The sequence below is a fragment of the Erithacus rubecula genome, assembly GCF_903797595.1.
Source record: "Erithacus rubecula genome assembly, chromosome: 8".
NCBI lineage: Eukaryota > Metazoa > Chordata > Aves > Passeriformes > Muscicapidae > Erithacus > Erithacus rubecula.
Genome location: NC_136659.1, coordinates 22,380,704 through 22,398,649, shown reverse-complemented (window position 1 = coordinate 22,398,649; position 17,946 = coordinate 22,380,704). Strand labels below are relative to the sequence as shown.

Genomic DNA, 17,946 nt, shown 5'->3' with positions numbered 1-17,946 from the left:
TAAGAGGTGCGGTCAGGGCGTTGCCGGGGGGACGGGGAAGCGTCGGGGGCAGCGGGGCCGCTCCGGACCGGGGACGGCGGGGGGCGACACGGGCTGCCCCGGAGGCGGGTGCTGTCACTGCTCCCCGCGTGGCGAGGGTCCCGCGGGTCGGGGCAGCCGCGCCACCCCCTGTCCGGAGGGTCCGGCAGCAGGAGCCCCTCCCGAGAGCCCGCAGGAGAGCCCGGCCATGGCGGACACTGCTGCCGAGTTCCTGAGCCTCATCGGTGCGTGCCCCTCCAGCCTGCCCCTGTCCCGCCACACCGTGCCCGGCGCGAGCTGGGGGGACACCGGGTCCGGCAGTGGGGGGATGGATAGGGAGGGATCGAGCGGGATAAATGCCTGCAGCCTGCAGGGGAGGGAATGGCGACAGTCGCTCCGGGAGGGAGTGACCCGAATGACCATCTCCTTGCGGTCACTGTCCCTCTGTGTTGGGGTCACCATCCCTCTGCGCAGGGCTGCAGGAGCTGGAGTGGTGCCTGTTTGCTGAGAGGCTGGCGGTGGTGGCCGTGGGGGCCTCACCAAGGGACAAGGAAGAGGGCCAGTGGTGGATGGCAGCCCAGTGGGCACCCTACCAGCGGGAAGATGAGCCGCTGCAGAGCTGCATCCTGGTGCAAACCAGGTTCCGAGGCAAGAAGGATGGTGTGCCTGCCTCCAGCACCCTCAAAGGTGAGCCAGGGGTGGATTTTGGGGGTTCCTTCCTCCCCAGGGCTGGAACATCCCTGTCCAGCAACCCTCAGGGGTGGGAATGGGGACAGTGCCAAAGGGATTGGTTGAGCATGGCTTTGCTCTTCCAGCCTATGTGACCTGGCAGCTGGAGACCCTGGAGCAGGAGGAGCAGGAGAGCATTGAGGTGACTGATATGGTGGTGGCATGTACCCTTCCCTGTGTCCCACCCACTGCCCTGGGGTGTGCCCTGTGCCCCCTTCAAGGCTACTGTGAGTAGTCTGGTGTCCCTTGTCACACTTAGACTCCAGCTCTGCCCCACCAGCCTGGTCCCCATCCCCTCCTCTGGGTGGCAGCTGGCGTGGGGAGTTTCCCACAATGCATCTGGTATGGTACCCCAACTGACAAGGGTGCTGGGGAGTGCCACCTTAGAGGAGGAGGTGCCCTGGCTCTACCTTCCCACCCCTTCTGCAGCTCACACCACACCCCACAGAGAAGACAACCCACATGGTGAGCCACGAGCATGGGATGACTGTCTGGAAGACCCTGCAGGAGGGAGAGGTGAGGTTGAGGGTAGGGTGACATCCTGGGAGGGGCAGCCCAGCTGGCCTGTCTCACCAGGGGTGCCCAGGCTCTGGGGATGCTGGAGCTGTGGCTGTCCCATGAGGTGGCCGGGTCTCTCTGCAGGCAGAACCAAAGTGCCAGAGCTTCTCCTACAGCCGGGCCAGGCTGCAGGGGGTGCTGCTGGAGGGTGCCAGCCTGCTGCTGCTGCGGCTGCTGGCACGCCGGCAGACAATGCCCCCCGACCTTGTCTTCCCTGCCATCGACACCGAGGGCAACCTCTGCACCTCCAGCTATGTGAGCAGCCAGCCAGGAGGGCCCGTGGGGTGGGGAGGGGTCTGGGTCAGGCTGGGGATACCGGGGGGGATGTGGGAAGTGGGAGCGGGCAGAATGTTGTTGGCAGCATGGGGGGACACGTGGGGATGGCACCTGGGGGCAGGGGCGGCTCTGAGACACGGCTGACCCCTGGCTGTTCCCAGTCTGCCCTGGGCATCCAGCAGCAGGCAGTGGGCTCGGCAGAGACAGAGGTGTTTGTGATCCAGCGAGCCGTGCACACCAGCACAGGCACCTCCACTGTGTGGCACAGCAGCTTCCTCCCCAGCGGGTAAGGGCAGGGCTCTGCTCAGGGACACCCAGCCCTGCCAGCCTGGTGGCACCCAGCACAGGAGGTCAAGGGCTCTTCCCTCTCAGGCATTTGGCTCAGCTGATGCAGATTGGCTCCCCAGTGCTGATGCTTCTACAGGATGAGTCCATCCTCAGCAAGTCAGGTACTGAGCAGGGAAGGCTTGTGCTCCCCAGCACAGGCAGCCTCTGCCTGCTGTCTGGAACTCAAGGGAGAACACCCTGCCTTGCTTTCTGCTGCCAGGTAAGTTCAAACCCCAGCTCCCGTTCCCCAAAGATCACCTGGACTGGGAGGAGGACATTGAGCTTTTCTCCTGTTTTCTGGACAGGAAGGTAAGATGGGTGGACAAGGGGACAAGGGGACATGGGGCTGTGCCAGTCTTCAGCAGACACACCCCTGAAGGCACATTGAGGGGGCAGGCTGTCGAACATCCTTTCTCACACCTTCTGAAGTGTCCTGTCCCTCTCACTCTGGCACAGTACCCAGGGGGGAAATATGTGTTCATGCCCACCTCACTCACCCTGTCCACCCCATTGCAGGATGAGCTGCAACTATCCCATGCTGCCTACCTCCAGCAGCACCCTGAGGTCCGGGCACTGCTGTCTGACTTCCTCCAGGCATTGCTCCACCAGCAGCCACATGACCCCATCTCCTTTGCTGCGGAATTCTTTGCCCACCAGCTGCCCATTGGGACTCCCTTTACCTCCACTGGGGCTGCCATCCCCCTCCCCAGCTCCTCACCTGGTCACCCTCCAGCTAAAGGCAAATAAAGCAGCCAGCACTGCCTGTCCAGTCTTATTTGCTTGGGGAAACTGAGGCTCAGGGAGGGCAGGTGGAACTGAGCTGCTAAAGCCCCACCATGCCTTCTGGGTGGGATCCTGTCCCCATCCCAGCTGCTGTAGCCCTTGCTTAGGGGGTGGGGGATGCCTGGGGTGTACTGTGGAGCAGGGACAGGCTCACACCCCTGCACCTGTCACCATGCCAAGTGTTGCTGGGGGACACCCCTTGCCCACCTCCCTGTGGGACACAGCCTGGCTGGCAGAGGAGTACCCCAGAAGGGCACCCATAGGAGCACCTGAGCTGCTCCCCCTTCCACCTCCACAGCCATGAGGGTCCTGGGGATGGGGTGCCCCACTTTTGTTGGCACAGCACAGCACTACAACACTGGCACCCCATCTTCAGCACCCTGTAGCTGAGTGTGATGTGAGCATCCCGTGCTACAGATCCTGCCTGCCTGGCTGAGTGCTTTCCCCGGCTGCTAAGGGTGCATTTTGATCTCCTTACGCAACATGCGCCTGCTTCCTCCTCGCTCCCACTTCTATGGCATTTCCCCTACTCCCGTGGGGCCAGCCCTCCCTTCTCACTCTGTGGGACACTGTCCCCGTCCCCCCAGCCACCCAAGCAGAAGCGTTGGCATGTGATGGAAAGTGGCACACAGGCACACTCCCACGCCTCGGGGAGGGGGCCTCGTGTTTGCACGTGTGTGAGTCAAAGGAGAGGGAAGGGGCCTCCCGAGCCCGGGGGGAACCAAGACTGTGTTCATAGGGGTAGGGAAGGAGCACTTCCTTCTCCTATCCTCCTCCTCTCCTCCTGGGGGGGGTGGAATGACACAACTGCGGGGGATCCTTTAAAAGCTGGGCGGCAGGCACTGCACTCAGTGCTGAAACCAGGGAGCCTCAGCACTGTGGCTGGATTGGGTCCACCCATGGCATCACTGGAACCAGGTGAGCCTCACAACATTTCTTGGGTCCCCTTGTGCCTCCTTTCATCCCCTAGACCTCTTTTCCTCCACCCTGGGACCCTTGGCTGTGCTCCATCTTTCAGTGGGCACCATCCCCTCCAGTCTGTCCTGGATTCCCCACCTGTCCCATCCTCTGCTCACTCAAGCCAGGGAATGGGGTTCAACCAATTCCCAGGATGTAGGTGGGCTGCAGATGGGGGATTAGGACCAGTGCCAGCTTCTTGTCCTCACTCTATGCCCATGCAGCAGCAGGAGCTGGAGCAGGGTCCCCTTCAGTCCCTGCTGCTCAGAAACGCACTTGGCTTTTGGATTAGTGAAGATGGGACTGAGACCAGAGGTTTTAGGGACACCTGAGCTGAAGGTGGCATCTGGTCCCTTTGGGTAGCCTTTGATAAATCCCTTGTAGCCATCCTCATGGCCCCCCTGGAAAACTGGTGCTTGTCTCTCATGAGGTTCATCAGGCAGGGTCAGATGGGACTGGAGGAAGCTGGTACCAGGGCTACCAGCCCACCAGTGTCCTTGTACCCCTGACAGGCTGTCACCTCCCCTCCTCTTCCTTGTCCCCCTCAGGCCTCACCAAGTCTCTGAACGGGGGCCAAGAGCAGAGTTACAGCACTGGCAGGAGCCCCATGCCCCTGCAGCACCCTGTCACTCAGGACCAGACCTACCTGGATGAGCTCATCAGCATCCCCAAGGGCACTGGGGTAGGCACTGCAAGGCTGTCCCAGGGAGGGCGAGGGAGGGGGACAGTGCTGCTGGTGGGGAGGCAAAGAGGCCACTGTAGTGGGGAATATGTGTCTTGGTCATGCTCTGGGGACATGCCCCCAGCACCCCAGACCCAGCTCAGGCAAGTCACAGCCCTAGGTTGAGTGTTTCCAAGCTTAAAGCTTTCAGATGGAGAAACCGAGACAATGGGGCAAGGTGCTGCCCAGCCACAAGGATCATGCCACTGCTCACCTCCTGGGTGAGCACCTCCTGGGCCACCCATGGATGAGCCCACTGGGGCTGCTTGCACCCCACCAGCCCCCCTCCATCCCCCACACTCATCTGCTCTCGGGGCAGTGGAACAGAGAAGGGGAAGGAATGGTATTCCCTAGTCAGGAGGAGCAGCAAGAGCAGAGGACAGCAGTGGAATCTCACGGAGTGCAATTAATAGTGCCTGACAGCCCTGGAACCCCCTGCAAATCACTGTCCAATGGGTGAGATGGGGCTCACTGCCCCTCCAGCACTGCTGCTAGCGGGGAGAGGCTGGGGGCAGCAGTTTCCTCCCCAAAACTGTCCGGAAAGTGATCTCCATGTGCTGAACACATCCACGCGGGCAGCACTGGGCTAAAGTGCAATCAGGATGATGTGCAATCAGGAGGCTGACTTTGAACGGGAGCTCCCGCCTCTGACCTGGTGCCTTGTCCCAGCCTGGGTTCAGCTTTAGGAAACTCTGGGCTTTCACGGGCCCCGGCTTCCTCATGAGCATCGCCTACTTGGACCCAGGCAACGTGGAGTCAGACCTGCAAGGCGGGGCACTGGCGGGATTCAAGGTGAGCCCGGCCCCGGCTCAGGAAGCAGGCGGGGGTTTCGTAACCTCTCCAGAGCCAACGGCTGCCCACGGCAGCTGCTTCCCCAGCCCGGGAGCAGGAAGGGCATGGGGAGCCCTTGGCACAGGGAGAGGGCACCCCTCTGGCTGGGCTGGGAGGGCACCTGCACCCCCTCTCTTCCCTGCACCCCTGGTTTAACTGGGGTCCAGATCTTGCCCAGTACCCAGTCCCTACTGCCTCCCTCCCTCCTGCCCCCAGCTGCTGTGGGTGCTGCTGTGGGCCACCGTCCTGGGGCTGCTGTGCCAGCGCCTGGCCATCCGTCTAGGCGTGGTGACCGGGAAGGACCTGGGCGAGATCTGCTACCTCTATTACCCTAAGGTGAGACACCACGGGGAGGGAGGAGCCTGTGCTTGGGCTGGTGACAGTTCCAGCAGGGACCTGCAGGGCAGGAGAAGAGCAGGAAGATGCTGTGAGAGACCTGCCTCTCTCAGGGGCTCCCCAAAGCCCACAGCCCTGCAGCACAGGGGCCCAGGGTGAGGAGGGGCAAGCAGCTACTTCAGCGTCCTGGTGTGACCTGGGGACACCTGAGAGCGTCCCCGCGGGAGTGAGCCCAGGCGTCAGGGCAGCAACGCCAAGCTGAAACGCAGGAAAGCGTGTTGGGGCAGAAAACTGGGGGAGCTTGAGGGGAGGGATCACATGACAGAGGAGGGGGGGAGTTAGGGGTCCTGATGGGGTGGACAGGCAAGGTTATGCTGGCTGAATGACAGGTCCCCAAAACAAGGGTTGGATGCATCCCTCTGCTCTATCTCCCCCAAACCCCCCATATCTAGACAGATGGGTCCTATCCTCAACTCTCACTGGGGCAGGGATGGGGAGGGAAGAGAACAGATAGAGCATCCATCTTTCATCCTGAAATTGCGTTGTGGAAGAAGCTGAGAGGGGTCTTCTGGTGTCCCCTCTGGGTGGCCTGCTACAGCCTGGAGACAGGGATTTGCACCCAGGGTGCTGTGCCAGCTTGCCCTGAGCTATGTGCCATGGTGGGCTCAGGCAGCTCATGGTGCCCTGCTCCCCCCAGGTGCCCCGTGTGCTGCTCTGGCTCATGATTGAGATCGCCATCATCGGCTCTGACATGCAGGAGGTGATTGGGACAGCCATTGCCTTCAGCCTGCTCTCAGCTGGCCGGTGAGCCTCCCCACAGGGACCCCCAGCCCCCCACAGCCCTACTCCACAAAGGGCCATGTATCTAATCCCACCCCTGGCCATCCTGCAGCATCCCCCTCTGGGGTGGGGTCCTTATCACCATCGTGGACACTCTCTTCTTCCTCTTCCTTGATAAGTATGGTGAGTGCCAGGATGAGGGCTGGGGGTACTGTGGCTCAGGCACAGTACGGAGTGTCACACAGCCTGAGTGTCCCCTGCTCTGTTCCACCCCAACTCCTGACCTCTCCAGGGCTCCGCAAACTGGAGGCTTTCTTCGGCCTCCTCATCACCATCATGGCCCTGACCTTTGGCTACGAGGTGAAGGGGGGAGCTGGGGCACAACCCTTTTCCTGCAAGGCTGGCAAGGGACCCCGATACACGGTGTCCCCTGCTCCCAGCCGTGGCAGGGGGTGGCAGCTCACAGTGCCCCTTCTCGCTGCTCCCCAGTACGTGGTGGTGAGGCCAGGGCAGGTGGAGGTGCTGAAGGGCATTTTCCTGCCCAGCTGCCCAGGCTGTGGGCGAAAGGAGCTGCTGCAGGCCATGGGCATCGTTGGCGCCATCATTATGCCCCACAACATCTTCCTGCACTCCTCCTTGGTCAAGGTGAGACCAAGGCACTGCCATGGGCACCGTTCTGCCAGGGTGCCTCAGGGTGCAGCTGGTGGGACCAGCTGGTCCTGGCTGTGGGACAGGGGTGCTCACAGTGACACCCATGTCACTGGCCATGCCCAGACACGGGTGATCGACCGCTCCAAGAAGGAGGCAGTGCAGGAGGCCAATATGTATTTCCTGATTGAGTCCTGCCTGGCCCTCTTTGTCTCCTTCCTCATCAACCTCTTTGTCATGGCTGTCTTCGGCGAGGCTTTCTACCACCAGCGAAATGAGGACGTGGTGAGTGCCACCACATATCCACAGGGACTTCACAGCTGTGCCCAGCTGTGGGCATGGGCAGGACCAGCATGCCTGGGGACTGCATGTTCTCATTCCCTGAGATGTGACATGTGGGATCCCCCTGTGTCTGTGGGAGCTGCTGGGTGGCTGTCACACTCGTGCCTGCCATGCCTTACAGCACAGCAAGTGCGTCAACAGCAGCATCAGTCACTATGCCAGCATCTTCCCCACCAACAACAAGACAGTCTCTGTGGATATATACCAGGGGGTGAGTAGCACCAGGCTGTGCCCAGTGAGCATCCATTCCCATCTGGGAATATATATCACTCCCCCATCACCCCCTGGGGGCAGTTATAACCCCACTAGAAAGTTGGGAGCTGATGGGAATGCCTGGGTAGGGGACACTTCAGGATGCCCACCGGAGTGTCCTTACACAGGGTGTCATCCTGGGCTGCTATTTCGGGGCAGTGGCATTGTACATCTGGGGCATTGGGATCCTGGCAGCAGGACAGAGCTCCACGATGACTGGGACTTATGCAGGGCAGTTCGTCATGGAGGTGAGACATAAGGATGCTGGCCCTTGCCCCCACAGGGAGAGGCTGAGAGCAGGGAAATCACAGGTGGGCCCTGGGTGGAGGGGCTCTATGGGCAGCACATACCCCCCCAAAAGTATTTGGAAGGGTTAATTGCCTACCATGCCTGCGGGGATCTGGTGGGTGGCAGCTTGCTAGCACCACTGTCCCCCAGGAGGTGGGATGGAGACAGTGCCCACCCACTGCACCCTGTGGGTGCCCCACGCAGTTTCCCTAATTAATTAGATCCTCTGTTAATGAGTCGGGGCTGACACCTAGTGGGAACGTGCAGCCCTGCAAGAGCCCGCTCAGTGCCCTGGCACAGAGGAGGGGGAGACGCCCCCCATGCTCCTCCCAGCCAGGGTTTGGGGCGTCACCCCGGCACGGTGCGGGTTCTGCCGTGTTCCAGGGCTTCCTGCAGCTCCGCTGGTCCCGCTTCACCCGGGTGCTCTTCACCCGCTCCTTTGCCATCCTGCCCACGGTCTTAGTGGCTGCTTTCAAGGATGTCACCCACCTCACAGGCATGAATGACTTGCTCAACGTCCTGCAGAGCATCCTGGTAAGGGGGTGGGAGAGCATCACCTGCGCCCAAACACCCCAGCCTGGCAGCCATGACGTCCTCATCTCCCTCTCCTTCCAGCTGCCTTTTGCCGTCCTGCCTGTCCTCACCTTCACCAGCCTGCACCCGCTCATGCAGGATTTCTGCAACAGCCTGTGAGTGCCAGGGCACGGGGAGGCACAGGGGAGGCTGAGTGGGGAGCTCTGGCTGCAGGCACCTTCCCTTTGGCCCATTCTGCCTCCCCGACCATGCCATGGGGCAATTAGTGTATGGACATTGGAGGGGTATGTTCATTCCCACCTGCCCAGGGCAGCCAGAGCAGAACAGACTGTATCACTACCCTCATCATCCTCCTCCCAATGACATATCTGGTTCCTTGGGCATCCCTGGACCCTCAGCATCCTCCTGGCACTGCCAGTCCTGGATTTGGAAGGCGGCCAAAGTCCACACTTAGAACCTCACCACGGGGTGAAATACAGCTGTGGGGTGCAGAGATGTCCCAGTTGGGGTCGGATTCACCTAAAAACTCAGTTGCCCCAGCCCTCTGTGCCCAGAGGCTCACAGGGTGGGGGCTCTGCCCTGGTATTGATGCCCCACTGCCCTGCTTGCAGCCCAGGCAAGGTGCTGATGACCCTCATCACGGGGCTGGTCTGCGCCATCAACATTTACTTCGTGGTGGACTTTTTGCCGACACTGCATGGCCTGGAGTTCCACATTCCCCTGGGCCTGCTACTGGCTGCCTACGTGGCTTTCGTTGCCTACCTGGTAGGGCTGGCACAGCGGGATAGGGGCGGGACACTGTCCCTGGGACATTGTCGCTGGTGGCTGCTCATCGACCTGTCCTCTCTGCCGCTGCAGATCTGGACATGCAGCATCGCGCATGGAGCTCGGTTCCTGGCCCGGGGCTACCACAGCCGCTTCAATTTTGGTCTCGCCCTCGACCCGACAAGCACATGGTGACAGATCCCATCCCTGCTTATTATCCCCACGTCCCTGCCCAGCGCGGCCTCCTCACACGGGACACGGATTTGCTGCCACTCCGAGTCCGGGCATGTTTTAGCCAGAGATTTTAGCACGGCAGACCTCCCCCAAGAAGCTCAACGCTTCTCCCCAGCCCCAAGGCCCGCCAGTTGCGGGGTGCTGCTCCCGGCTCGATGCGAGAGGAGTGGGACAGCAGCGGGAGCTTCTCCCAGCCCTCGGCACAGACGCTTCAGTGAATGAGCCGCGGCGGAGACTTCCCCTGCTCATTATCGCCGGGAACCGCCGGCCCCCGGGACCGCTAATCTGCGCTGGGGACCGCTAATTACGGCGGGGACCGCTAACCACCCCCCGCCCGGGACCGGCCCCATCCCCACGGGGGGCTCCGAAAACCGGGCGGAGTGGGATGCTGATAAACGGCGTGTTCGTAACCTGGCCTCGGCCTCGCTGCTGCTGCGGGGACCCCCGGGCCCACCCGCACCCCGGGGACGGCCGGGCGGGGGGGAGGGCGGCGCTGCCAACGCGTGGCGGTGGCGGCGCGGGGGGCTCAGCGCCAGCTTTTTGCATTCTCCCGGGGGGAGCGGGGCGGTGGGGAGCCCCGGATGCCCCGTTTCCCGCCCGCCGGTGCCGCCGGATGCGGACGCGGAGCCGCTCGGGCTCTCCCCGGTGCGGCCGTCGCCCCCTCCCCGGGCGGGGGGATCCCGCCGCACTTCGGCCCCCGCCGCGCTCCGCACTTGCGAGACGCTCCCTGGCTGTTTCAAGGCTCCCCCCTCTCCCCAGGGCCCCCCCATCCCAAAATCCCGCTTCCCGACCCGCGCCGGCCGGGTGGGGAAAGGGGAATTTTGGGGGCCGGACGCCCCCCAGCCCGTGCCCCCCACTCCGGGAAGGGACACCCCCCCGCTCCCGGGGGCCGCGCTTGTTTATGTGAAGAATGTCCCCTTCCTTAAAAGGGCGATGGCGGACGTGGTGGGGCGGTGCCTCCCCCCCGCCTCCGCGTTGGCCCGGCCTCTGGCTGCTTGAAGGAGGGGCCAGAGCTGTGGGGCCCACTGAAAGGCGGGGGCTCCCCCCTCCTCCGGGGGTCCAGCCGACCCGAGCCGCAGGAGGAGGAGCAGGAGCCGCCTCTCGCTCGGGGCGCATCTGCCCCGGGGTGCAAGGCTTTCGGGGGTCACCAAAGGATAGGGGGGCATCATCGAGGTGATCCTCAGCAGGCGGGAGGCTGGGGGTGCTGGGGTCTGCGGGTTTATGCCAGTGGGATTTGCGATTGTCCAGCTGGGACTTGCAACCCAGAGGACCCTCAGGCCAGGGACACCTGCCTCCACCTGCTTTAGGAGAAAGTGTCCCACTCCAAGACCTATCTCTGACCATGGAGCAGCTCTTTGGGCAGAGCTCCCACCTCCAGGACTAGGCTGGAGAACGGGAAGGCATCCGGAGAAAGACCCCAGTCTAGGAGCAGTGGAGTGGGACAGAGGAGTCCCTGAGTGCCCAATTGAGGAGAGCCTGATGCTTTTCTACCTTGCGCCTGTGCCCTGTAGCCCAAACAATCTATCTGGGCTCTACCTACTCCTGGCTTGGGATTGTCCCACAGCCCCAGGACAGGGACAGCATCTTCTACAGTCCCCGGCTGCCCAATCTGCCCCCAAGCAGGCAGTAGAACTGGAAGTGGTGCTCCAACTATGGCTGCAGGCATTGGCCAGGGGACTTTTCTAATTGCATTAATTACAGGATTAGTAGGGCCTGGCTGGACTCATCAGGGAGAGAGGAGGAGGAGAATGTGGCCAAAGGGACAGGGGTCCTGGAGGGGGCAAGTGTGTGGCCTCTGCAGCTGTCCCCACAGAGAGCAGCATCCCCCAGCAGCCCAGCCAGACGCTGGGGACGAGGCAGACATCCCGCCCAGCTCTACCTGGGCTAAAGGAGCACAGAGGTCAGCCCAAAATAGAGAGCAGAGGAAGCAGAGACTCCTCCTTTTCCTACTGGTGGGCCAGGAGACAGCGGTGGCTGCCAGCTGTGGGAGCCGGCTGCCGTGGTGCGGAGGGGCAGGGAAACTGAGGCACGGCCGATGGCCGCCATCAGAGCCGGCGGCGGGAGTGGCGGGATGCAGTGTCCCACTTCCCACAGCAGCTGCTCCCTGCCACGGCTGCCCGGGGGCACTTGGTGCCGGGATGTTCCTCCTGGAGCCGAGAGTGCAGGAACTGCAGGTGTAAATCGGCTTTTGTACTGCCAGAGTTCCCTGTGCGACACCTCCCAGTCCCGGACCCCATTTCCCAGCGCGACGTGTCGTGTCCACTTGTGCCCCACGCTGGACGGGGGACGGGTCCCCTTCCAGCGCTGTTTCCCAGGGCTGCTCCCATGGGCTCAGCCCCGCGGGATGGAGCGGCAACCGGGGTCTGCACCGCCCGCATCTCTGCCTCGCCACTGCCCCGGTCCCTGCTGGGGACAAGGCGATCTCAGCTCCTGAAGTTCCCAAACCGCAGGGGAGAGAGGTGGAAAGATTTCAAATGAGCTCAGATGGGAAATTTCCAACCTGCTGCACCCTCGAGGCAGCGCTGATGGAACGCGCAGCATCTTCTGCCACCGAGATGGCGAGGGGGTGACGGGGACAGGTCCCCTCCGGGCGGGGTCGGGGGGCACGGCGGGGGGAGGCTGCCCCGGCAGAGCTAGCGAGGGGAGGGGGCTGGAGGATGCTGCGCTTGGGGAGCTTGGGGAGCGGGTTTCCTCTGAGAGACTTGTACCATCCACAAGCTGCCGTCAAGAGGCGCTTTTCAGAAAGCGCCTGGAAAAAGCCCCCTTTCCCCGCCGAAGGCAGGAAAGAAGGAACTGTAGAGGAAAGTATATGTAATGATAATATAGACTTATTAATTGCCCAAATAATTGGGGGATTGCAGGAGAAAGACAGAACGATGGAAAAAAAGCGGCGGTTATTGGTGCAGCCCCCCAGCACCTGCTGTCCCGTACCGATGACCTGTACAGACAATGCGGGCTGTGCCCTCGGGGGGCAATGGGGACCCCCAACTTTGAGCCGCTAGTCCAGAGTCTCTGCTCCAGGGCCCACCAGCATGGGGGGACGTGTTCATATGCCGGGAGTAGCTGCAAAGGGATCGCCGGGCTGGATGGGGTATGACAGCAGGGCTGACCCCCCTCTCCATGCTCTCCTAGTCGGAGCTGGGGAGTGCGGGAGAGCCCGTCGGGGTGTCGGGGACACCATGGAAGAAGGGGGATTGTCCTTCCCAGCCAAACCACAGAACACTCCCCGTCTCGGTCCCGGTCTAGGCTTGGCGGGGACCCCCACTCCTCCCGGGAAGCGCGGGTGCCGGGAGGAGGGAGAAGGGAGGAGGAGGGAGAAGGAGGAGGGTCCCCCCCCGCCGTCGTTGCCCTTTTAAGGGGTTCCTTGAAACCGCGCCCGGGATCCATGTTTGCAGCCCCAGCCCGGGCGGAGGAAACTCCATGTTGTAACAAAGTTTCCTCCGCGGCGCCGCTCCCGCGCCCGCCGCCCCGCGCCGCCGCCGGCCCCCGCCCCGCCTCCCCCCCGGGGGCCGCGCCGGGGGGGCCGCCCCCCCCCACCCCCCCTCCCCGGCGCCCATGGAGCACCAGTCCATCATCGCCCAGGTTAGCAGGGAGGAGGGGAGCGCCCCGCTTCAGGAGAAAGGTAATGCGGAGGGGGGATATTACCCGCCCCTCGCCCCCTTCCTGTGCGGGAGAGGGGACAGGGGGAGGTCCCCGGGGGCTGGGGGGCCTGCGGGAGCCGCTCCCGGAGGGTGCGATGAGCTGCGCGCCGTCTCAGCCCGCCCCCGTGCATCCCGCTGCCCGGGCCCGGGAGATGCGCTGGGGCTGCGGCTCGGAGCGAGCGGGGCTGGCCGCACCCGCCCGGGGCGGGGGGCCGCGCTCCGGACCCCTCGGAGCCCGCTGCTGCCCTGCAAGGCTCGGGGCGTTGCTCGGATTATCTGCGCTGTTTCCTCCGGAGCCGGCGGGGAAACTGAGGCAGGAAGGGCGCCGAGCGCCCTGCTGCATGCCGGCGTCCTGTTCACCCCGCGAAGGGGGTTTGCCGGGGGCCGCTGCTCGTCCCCCTGGCCTGGGAAGCTGCCAGGGCCGGGAGGAGCACACGTGGGAACGGGTCCCGTCCCCACTGGGGAGCCCGTGGGGCAGGAGTTCTCCACTGCAGGGCTGGCAGCCCTGGCCCGCCCGAAGGGGGGCACAGGCAGGGCGGGTGCAGTCCCGGCCCGGGCTGCGGCAGGACGCGGCTCCGGGAGCGGTGGGGCCGGGGCTGGAGCCGTCGCGCTGCCCCTGGGGCACGGGGTGGGCATGGGCAGCCCCCGTGCCTCAGTTTCCCCTGGCTCCGCCAATGGGGGCTGCGGGAAGGGCGCCCGGGGCGGGCGCTCCGCCCGGATTGGCCTCTGGCCTCCGGTGCGCTCGAGTCGGCCAATGAGACGGGGGAGTTGTCCGGAGGCGGGGAAAAGAGCGGGCGTAAGCCCCGCCTCCCTTGGGAGCCCCGCCCCCATGGCCACCCCCCGAGTGGGGCTGTGCCCCCCGAGTGGGGCGGGACAGCGGGGACCGGCCCCGGACCCACGGCTGCCCCCGGGCTCAGCCCCGCGCCCTTTTGTAGGGTGTCCGGCCACGCAGGGGGTCCCACGGGGGTCACTCGTGAGTGGGATGTGCCGGGTGAGGGACTGTGGGCGGTCACCAAACACTGGTGTCAGCGACACTGCCCTGGCACCGCTGCTTGGCAGGGCAGGAAGGGAGACCGGATGGGAGTCGGGGTCTGATTAGGGCACGGGGGCTCTGGGGCGACACCCAAACCCGGCTCACCTGGCCCCCAGTGCTGTGCTGGGAGTACCCCTGGGGTGCCCCTCAGCCCCTTGTGCCCTCCCACAGGTACCCAGACCCCTGCCAAGAAGCCTCGAAGCCGCAGCATTCTCCAGTCCCTCTTTTGCTGCCTGTGCCGCGATGAAGGGGAGCCCTGCACTGGCACCACTGGTGCACCACTGCTGGTGGAGGAGAACGGGGCGCTGCCCAAGGTAACCCCACACCCCAGCCTGGCCCTGGCGGGGTTGGGCTACCATCCCCTGTGTGGCCAGGAGTGGGGGGTGAGCGATCACTTCTCCCAGTGCCCCCCTCTGGCCACCCTGCTGCTCCCCTGCTGAGCCTTGTCCCCCTGCTCCAGGCTGCTGTCAAGCACCTCCTGCCTGAGATCAAGCCACAGGACGCCAGCAAGCTCTGCGTGGTCATCGACCTGGATGAGACCCTGGTGCACAGCTCCTTCAAGGTGGGGGACACCCTGGCCCACCCCATAGCTCTTGCCACACGCTCCCCCAGCTGCTCTGCTGCCCTTTTCCCACAAAGTGATGCCCAGCACCCTGCACAGTCTGGCTGGGTCAGCTGGGGTATCCCTGTGAGGGGCTGCAGGGCTGGCAGTGGTGCATAGTGAGCAGAGGGCAGGCAGCCTTTGGGCATGGGGTGCTTGGTGTGCCCAGTGCTCATCCTGGTGTGCCCTTCCCCAGCCAGTGAACAACGCTGACTTCATCATTCCCGTGGAAATCGATGGCATCATGCACCAGGTAACAGCGGGGTGGGTGCCTGGTGGGAGGGGGGCAGCATTCCACCTTCCCGAGGACCGGGAGCTCTCCCAGTGCTCTGCACCCAGGGGTTATGGGAGGTGTCAGGGTGCCAGCTTTGGCACCATGTGGGGCAGAGGTGGGTGCCCCTTTCTTCACAGGGCAGGGAGGTGAAGAGTGTTCTGTCACGGTGTCCTCCTGCAGTGGCCAGCCCCAGTTTCAAGTAATCCAGGATAGGCTGTGGTCTGGGCAGTCAGCCTGTTCTCGGTTACTTGGCTCTGGAGCCGGCCAGACACTTCGCCCTGGACGTTCCTGTGGGGCCTTGGCATCCCCCAGCCTGCTCCCACGAGGTGTGGCCAGGGAGCTGCTCGCTGGCTGGGTGTGGGGACACAGCTGTCCCCTGGGGAGGACGTGGGGTGCTGGCTGAGCCGCAGCCGGTGCCCTCTGTGCCACAGGTGTATGTGCTCAAGCGGCCACATGTGGACGAGTTCCTGCAGCGCATGGGCGAGCTCTTCGAGTGTGTGCTCTTCACTGCCAGCCTGGCCAAGGTGGGTGCCCCTGACCTGCCCTGGCATCACCCACCCCTTCCCAGACACCCCCGAGTGGCACAGCTCCCTTGCCTCCCCACCTGCAGGCATCACTGGCCTCTTTTCCCCTCTGTACCCACACACTGCACCAGCACTGGGCAACCTCCCTGCCTGCCCCTGCAAGGCACTGGCCAGGGAAACTGAGGCACAGTGAGACCCGGCACCAGTGGAGAGCTGGGTGCCATTGTCACTGCGGGATGGTGTGGTGTGTCACAGTGACCTCCCTCCTGTGCCTGTAGTATGCAGACCCTGTGGCTGACCTGCTGGATAAATGGGGGGCTTTCCGGGCACGGCTTTTCCGGGAATCCTGCGTTTTCCATCGCGGCAACTACGTGAAGGACCTGAGCCGTCTGGGCCGTGACCTGCGCCGAATCATCATCGTGGACAACTCACCCGCATCCTACATCTTCCATCCTGATAATGCCGTACGTGCTGCAGGGCGGGGCTGGGCGGGCACAGAGGTGGTGTGGTGGGGGACCCTCCATCAGCACTGTCCCCTGTGCCACACTGTCCCCTGTGCCACCTGCAGGTGCCGGTGGCCTCCTGGTTTGATAACATGGCAGACACGGAGCTGCTGGACCTGCTGCCCTTCTTCGAGCGGCTCAGCAAGGTGGAGGACGTGTACGCAGTGCTCAAGAAGCAGCGGACTAACAGCTAATGGCCCCCCACCCTCTGGGAGCTGCCAAGAGGCACCACCGGGGGAGCCAGGTGCCTTGTTCCGGGGGAGGGACGGTCCCGGCGTGCCCCGCATCATCCTCCCCAGCCCCGGCGGCGCGCTGCCCTCCGTGCCTGCTGCTGCTGGGAGATGTGGGTGCCCCTGCCAGGAACTGGGTGCCTCCCCCCTCAGAGAAAGGGGGCCTTAGGTGACCCACTGCCTTGCTGTGCTGAGGACCTATTGGGGGGGGTCCCATCCTCCCCATTGTCCAGCCTCTGCCCCCTTCCCCCCCAACCTGTGTCCCCCTCCACAAACGGTTCTCAGGTCCTTTTCCCCTCTGTTCCCCGATTGGGGAGGGGGGATGGGGTCAGCAGCTGCTGCTTTCCACTGCCTTTGGGGGGACTAGATCCCTCCATCCAGACTCTGCCTGCTGGGAGGCTGGCAGCCCTTGGCCACTGTCTGCCGAGGCTACAGAACAGGTTAACACCTTGCCACCCTCCAAAAAAGCAGGGAGTCTTACTGGCCTTGGTGCCTGGGGCTGCCACCATACCCTTAACTCTGCCCTGGGTGCAGCTGATCACCTCGAGGGGGGCATGGCCTTGCCTCTCTTCGTGCCTGCTGCCCCCACCTAGGGGCTATGTTTTGCAGGGGCAGCCCAGGCTCAGGCTGAGCCCCTGGGCACAAATGCCTCCCACGTGCCTTGGGACACCATGTCTCTGTTCCCCCTTAGCCCTGCAAGGGACGTGCTTGGGGGGCACCCTTTACTGGCTCCTTCCAACCTCGGTTTCTTCTCATTTTGGGGGGAATGGCCTCCTCCCTCCCTCCAGTTACACTGTGTCACTGGGAGCCACTCTAGTCGCCAAGAGAAGGGTCCCCTCCTGTGGTGGGGGAGCACACTCCCCACCCCATATCCATCTGCAGCTTCACCAAAGGCTGCCACTCCTGGGAGAGAGAGACCCCCATACCAGCCTTAATGTGCCCCCCTCCCAGCCTTACCCCAGCCCCAGTCCCCCAGCTGGGAGGGGCTGGGGGACACTGCATCCCCCCCATAACCCGGGGTTACCCTGACCCCTGTGGGGTTGGACTTGTGCCAGGGTGTCCCCCAGCTTTGAGGGTCTGGGGACTCTCAGGGAGGGATTTTCTGGGGAGGCTGAGATCAGCCAGGCCTTTTTTAATGTCACAATATGGACAATGCCTCATATCTTTTTAGAGGGAAAAGCAACGGTTTCCCAAAAAATCATGGGTGCCTTTTTACCACTGTGCCAGCGAAGGGAGTGGGGCAGTATTTGGGGGGTGGGTGTGAATGGTTTTAGCTTTCTGGTGCTGTTCTCTGCCCTGCTCCCCATGCTGGGGGCAAGCAGGGGTCCCCCACCCCACCCACACCCCCTGCCCTGTGGTGGGGGGTGGGATGGGGGTGGTGCAGCACAGCCCCCTGGATCCCTGCCAGCCCCAGGCCTTGTCCTGCCTTGCCAGGAGGGTTGAACTCAGCACTTTATATTAGACAAGTCAAAGGGCGCCAGCACAGCCGCTGCCCAGCGAGTGCCTGTGGGTGCTGTGGCACCCGGGGAGTACAGCCCCTGCCCTGGGCACCCTTGGGGGTCTGGGGGATGCAGAGGCAGCGCGGGGGGCTGGGGAGGGCTGGGGTACCAGATCCAAGTGCCTTCATCTGATTAAAGCTGTCAAACCATCTTGGAAAGAGTAGTCCCGAGTGTGTGTATGTGTGGGTACGGTGGATACCACATCTGTGTGCTAGTGGCTGTGCACAGTGCGGGGGACACGGAGCCTGTGGGATCCCCTGGG

At 63.6% G+C, this 17,946-nt stretch overlaps 3 protein-coding genes across 4 annotated transcripts; all 3 read left to right on the top strand.

The window, feature by feature from the left end:
- The first annotated feature begins 33 nt into the window (after positions 1-33).
- On the top strand, positions 34-2,671 carry CATIP (ciliogenesis associated TTC17 interacting protein). Its single transcript, XM_079310673.1, has 9 exons — positions 34-263; positions 493-705; positions 834-889; positions 1,177-1,263; positions 1,390-1,560; positions 1,743-1,867; positions 1,954-2,030; positions 2,129-2,217; positions 2,425-2,671. Exons 1-9 carry the CDS (start codon positions 227-229, stop codon positions 2,653-2,655), a joined length of 1,086 nt encoding a protein of 361 aa, XP_079166799.1. The 5' UTR covers positions 34-226; the 3' UTR covers positions 2,656-2,671.
- A 587-nt stretch (positions 2,672-3,258) lies between these two features.
- Positions 3,259-9,784, top strand: SLC11A1 (solute carrier family 11 member 1). Of its 2 annotated transcripts, XM_079310461.1 has the most exons (15): positions 3,259-3,609; positions 4,197-4,330; positions 5,039-5,161; positions 5,417-5,536; positions 6,234-6,340; positions 6,429-6,499; positions 6,609-6,676; positions 6,806-6,961; positions 7,091-7,249; positions 7,428-7,517; positions 7,687-7,806; positions 8,231-8,380; positions 8,462-8,535; positions 8,992-9,145; positions 9,239-9,784. In XM_079310461.1, exons 1-15 carry the CDS (start codon positions 3,306-3,308, stop codon positions 9,338-9,340), a joined length of 1,932 nt encoding a protein of 643 aa, XP_079166587.1. In that variant the 5' UTR covers positions 3,259-3,305; the 3' UTR covers positions 9,341-9,784. The 2 variants fall into 2 exon arrangements, with proteins under 2 accessions (XP_079166587.1, XP_079166588.1); XM_079310462.1 differs by lacking the exon at positions 3,259-3,609 and having other exon boundaries at positions 4,036-4,330; positions 9,239-9,479.
- A 3,010-nt stretch (positions 9,785-12,794) lies between these two features.
- CTDSP1 (CTD small phosphatase 1) lies at positions 12,795-17,845 on the top strand. Its single transcript, XM_079310724.1, has 7 exons — positions 12,795-13,001; positions 14,225-14,367; positions 14,514-14,615; positions 14,851-14,907; positions 15,360-15,452; positions 15,731-15,916; positions 16,021-17,845. Exons 1-7 carry the CDS (start codon positions 12,935-12,937, stop codon positions 16,147-16,149), a joined length of 777 nt encoding a protein of 258 aa, XP_079166850.1. The 5' UTR covers positions 12,795-12,934; the 3' UTR covers positions 16,150-17,845.
- The last annotated feature ends 101 nt before the right edge of the window (positions 17,846-17,946 follow it).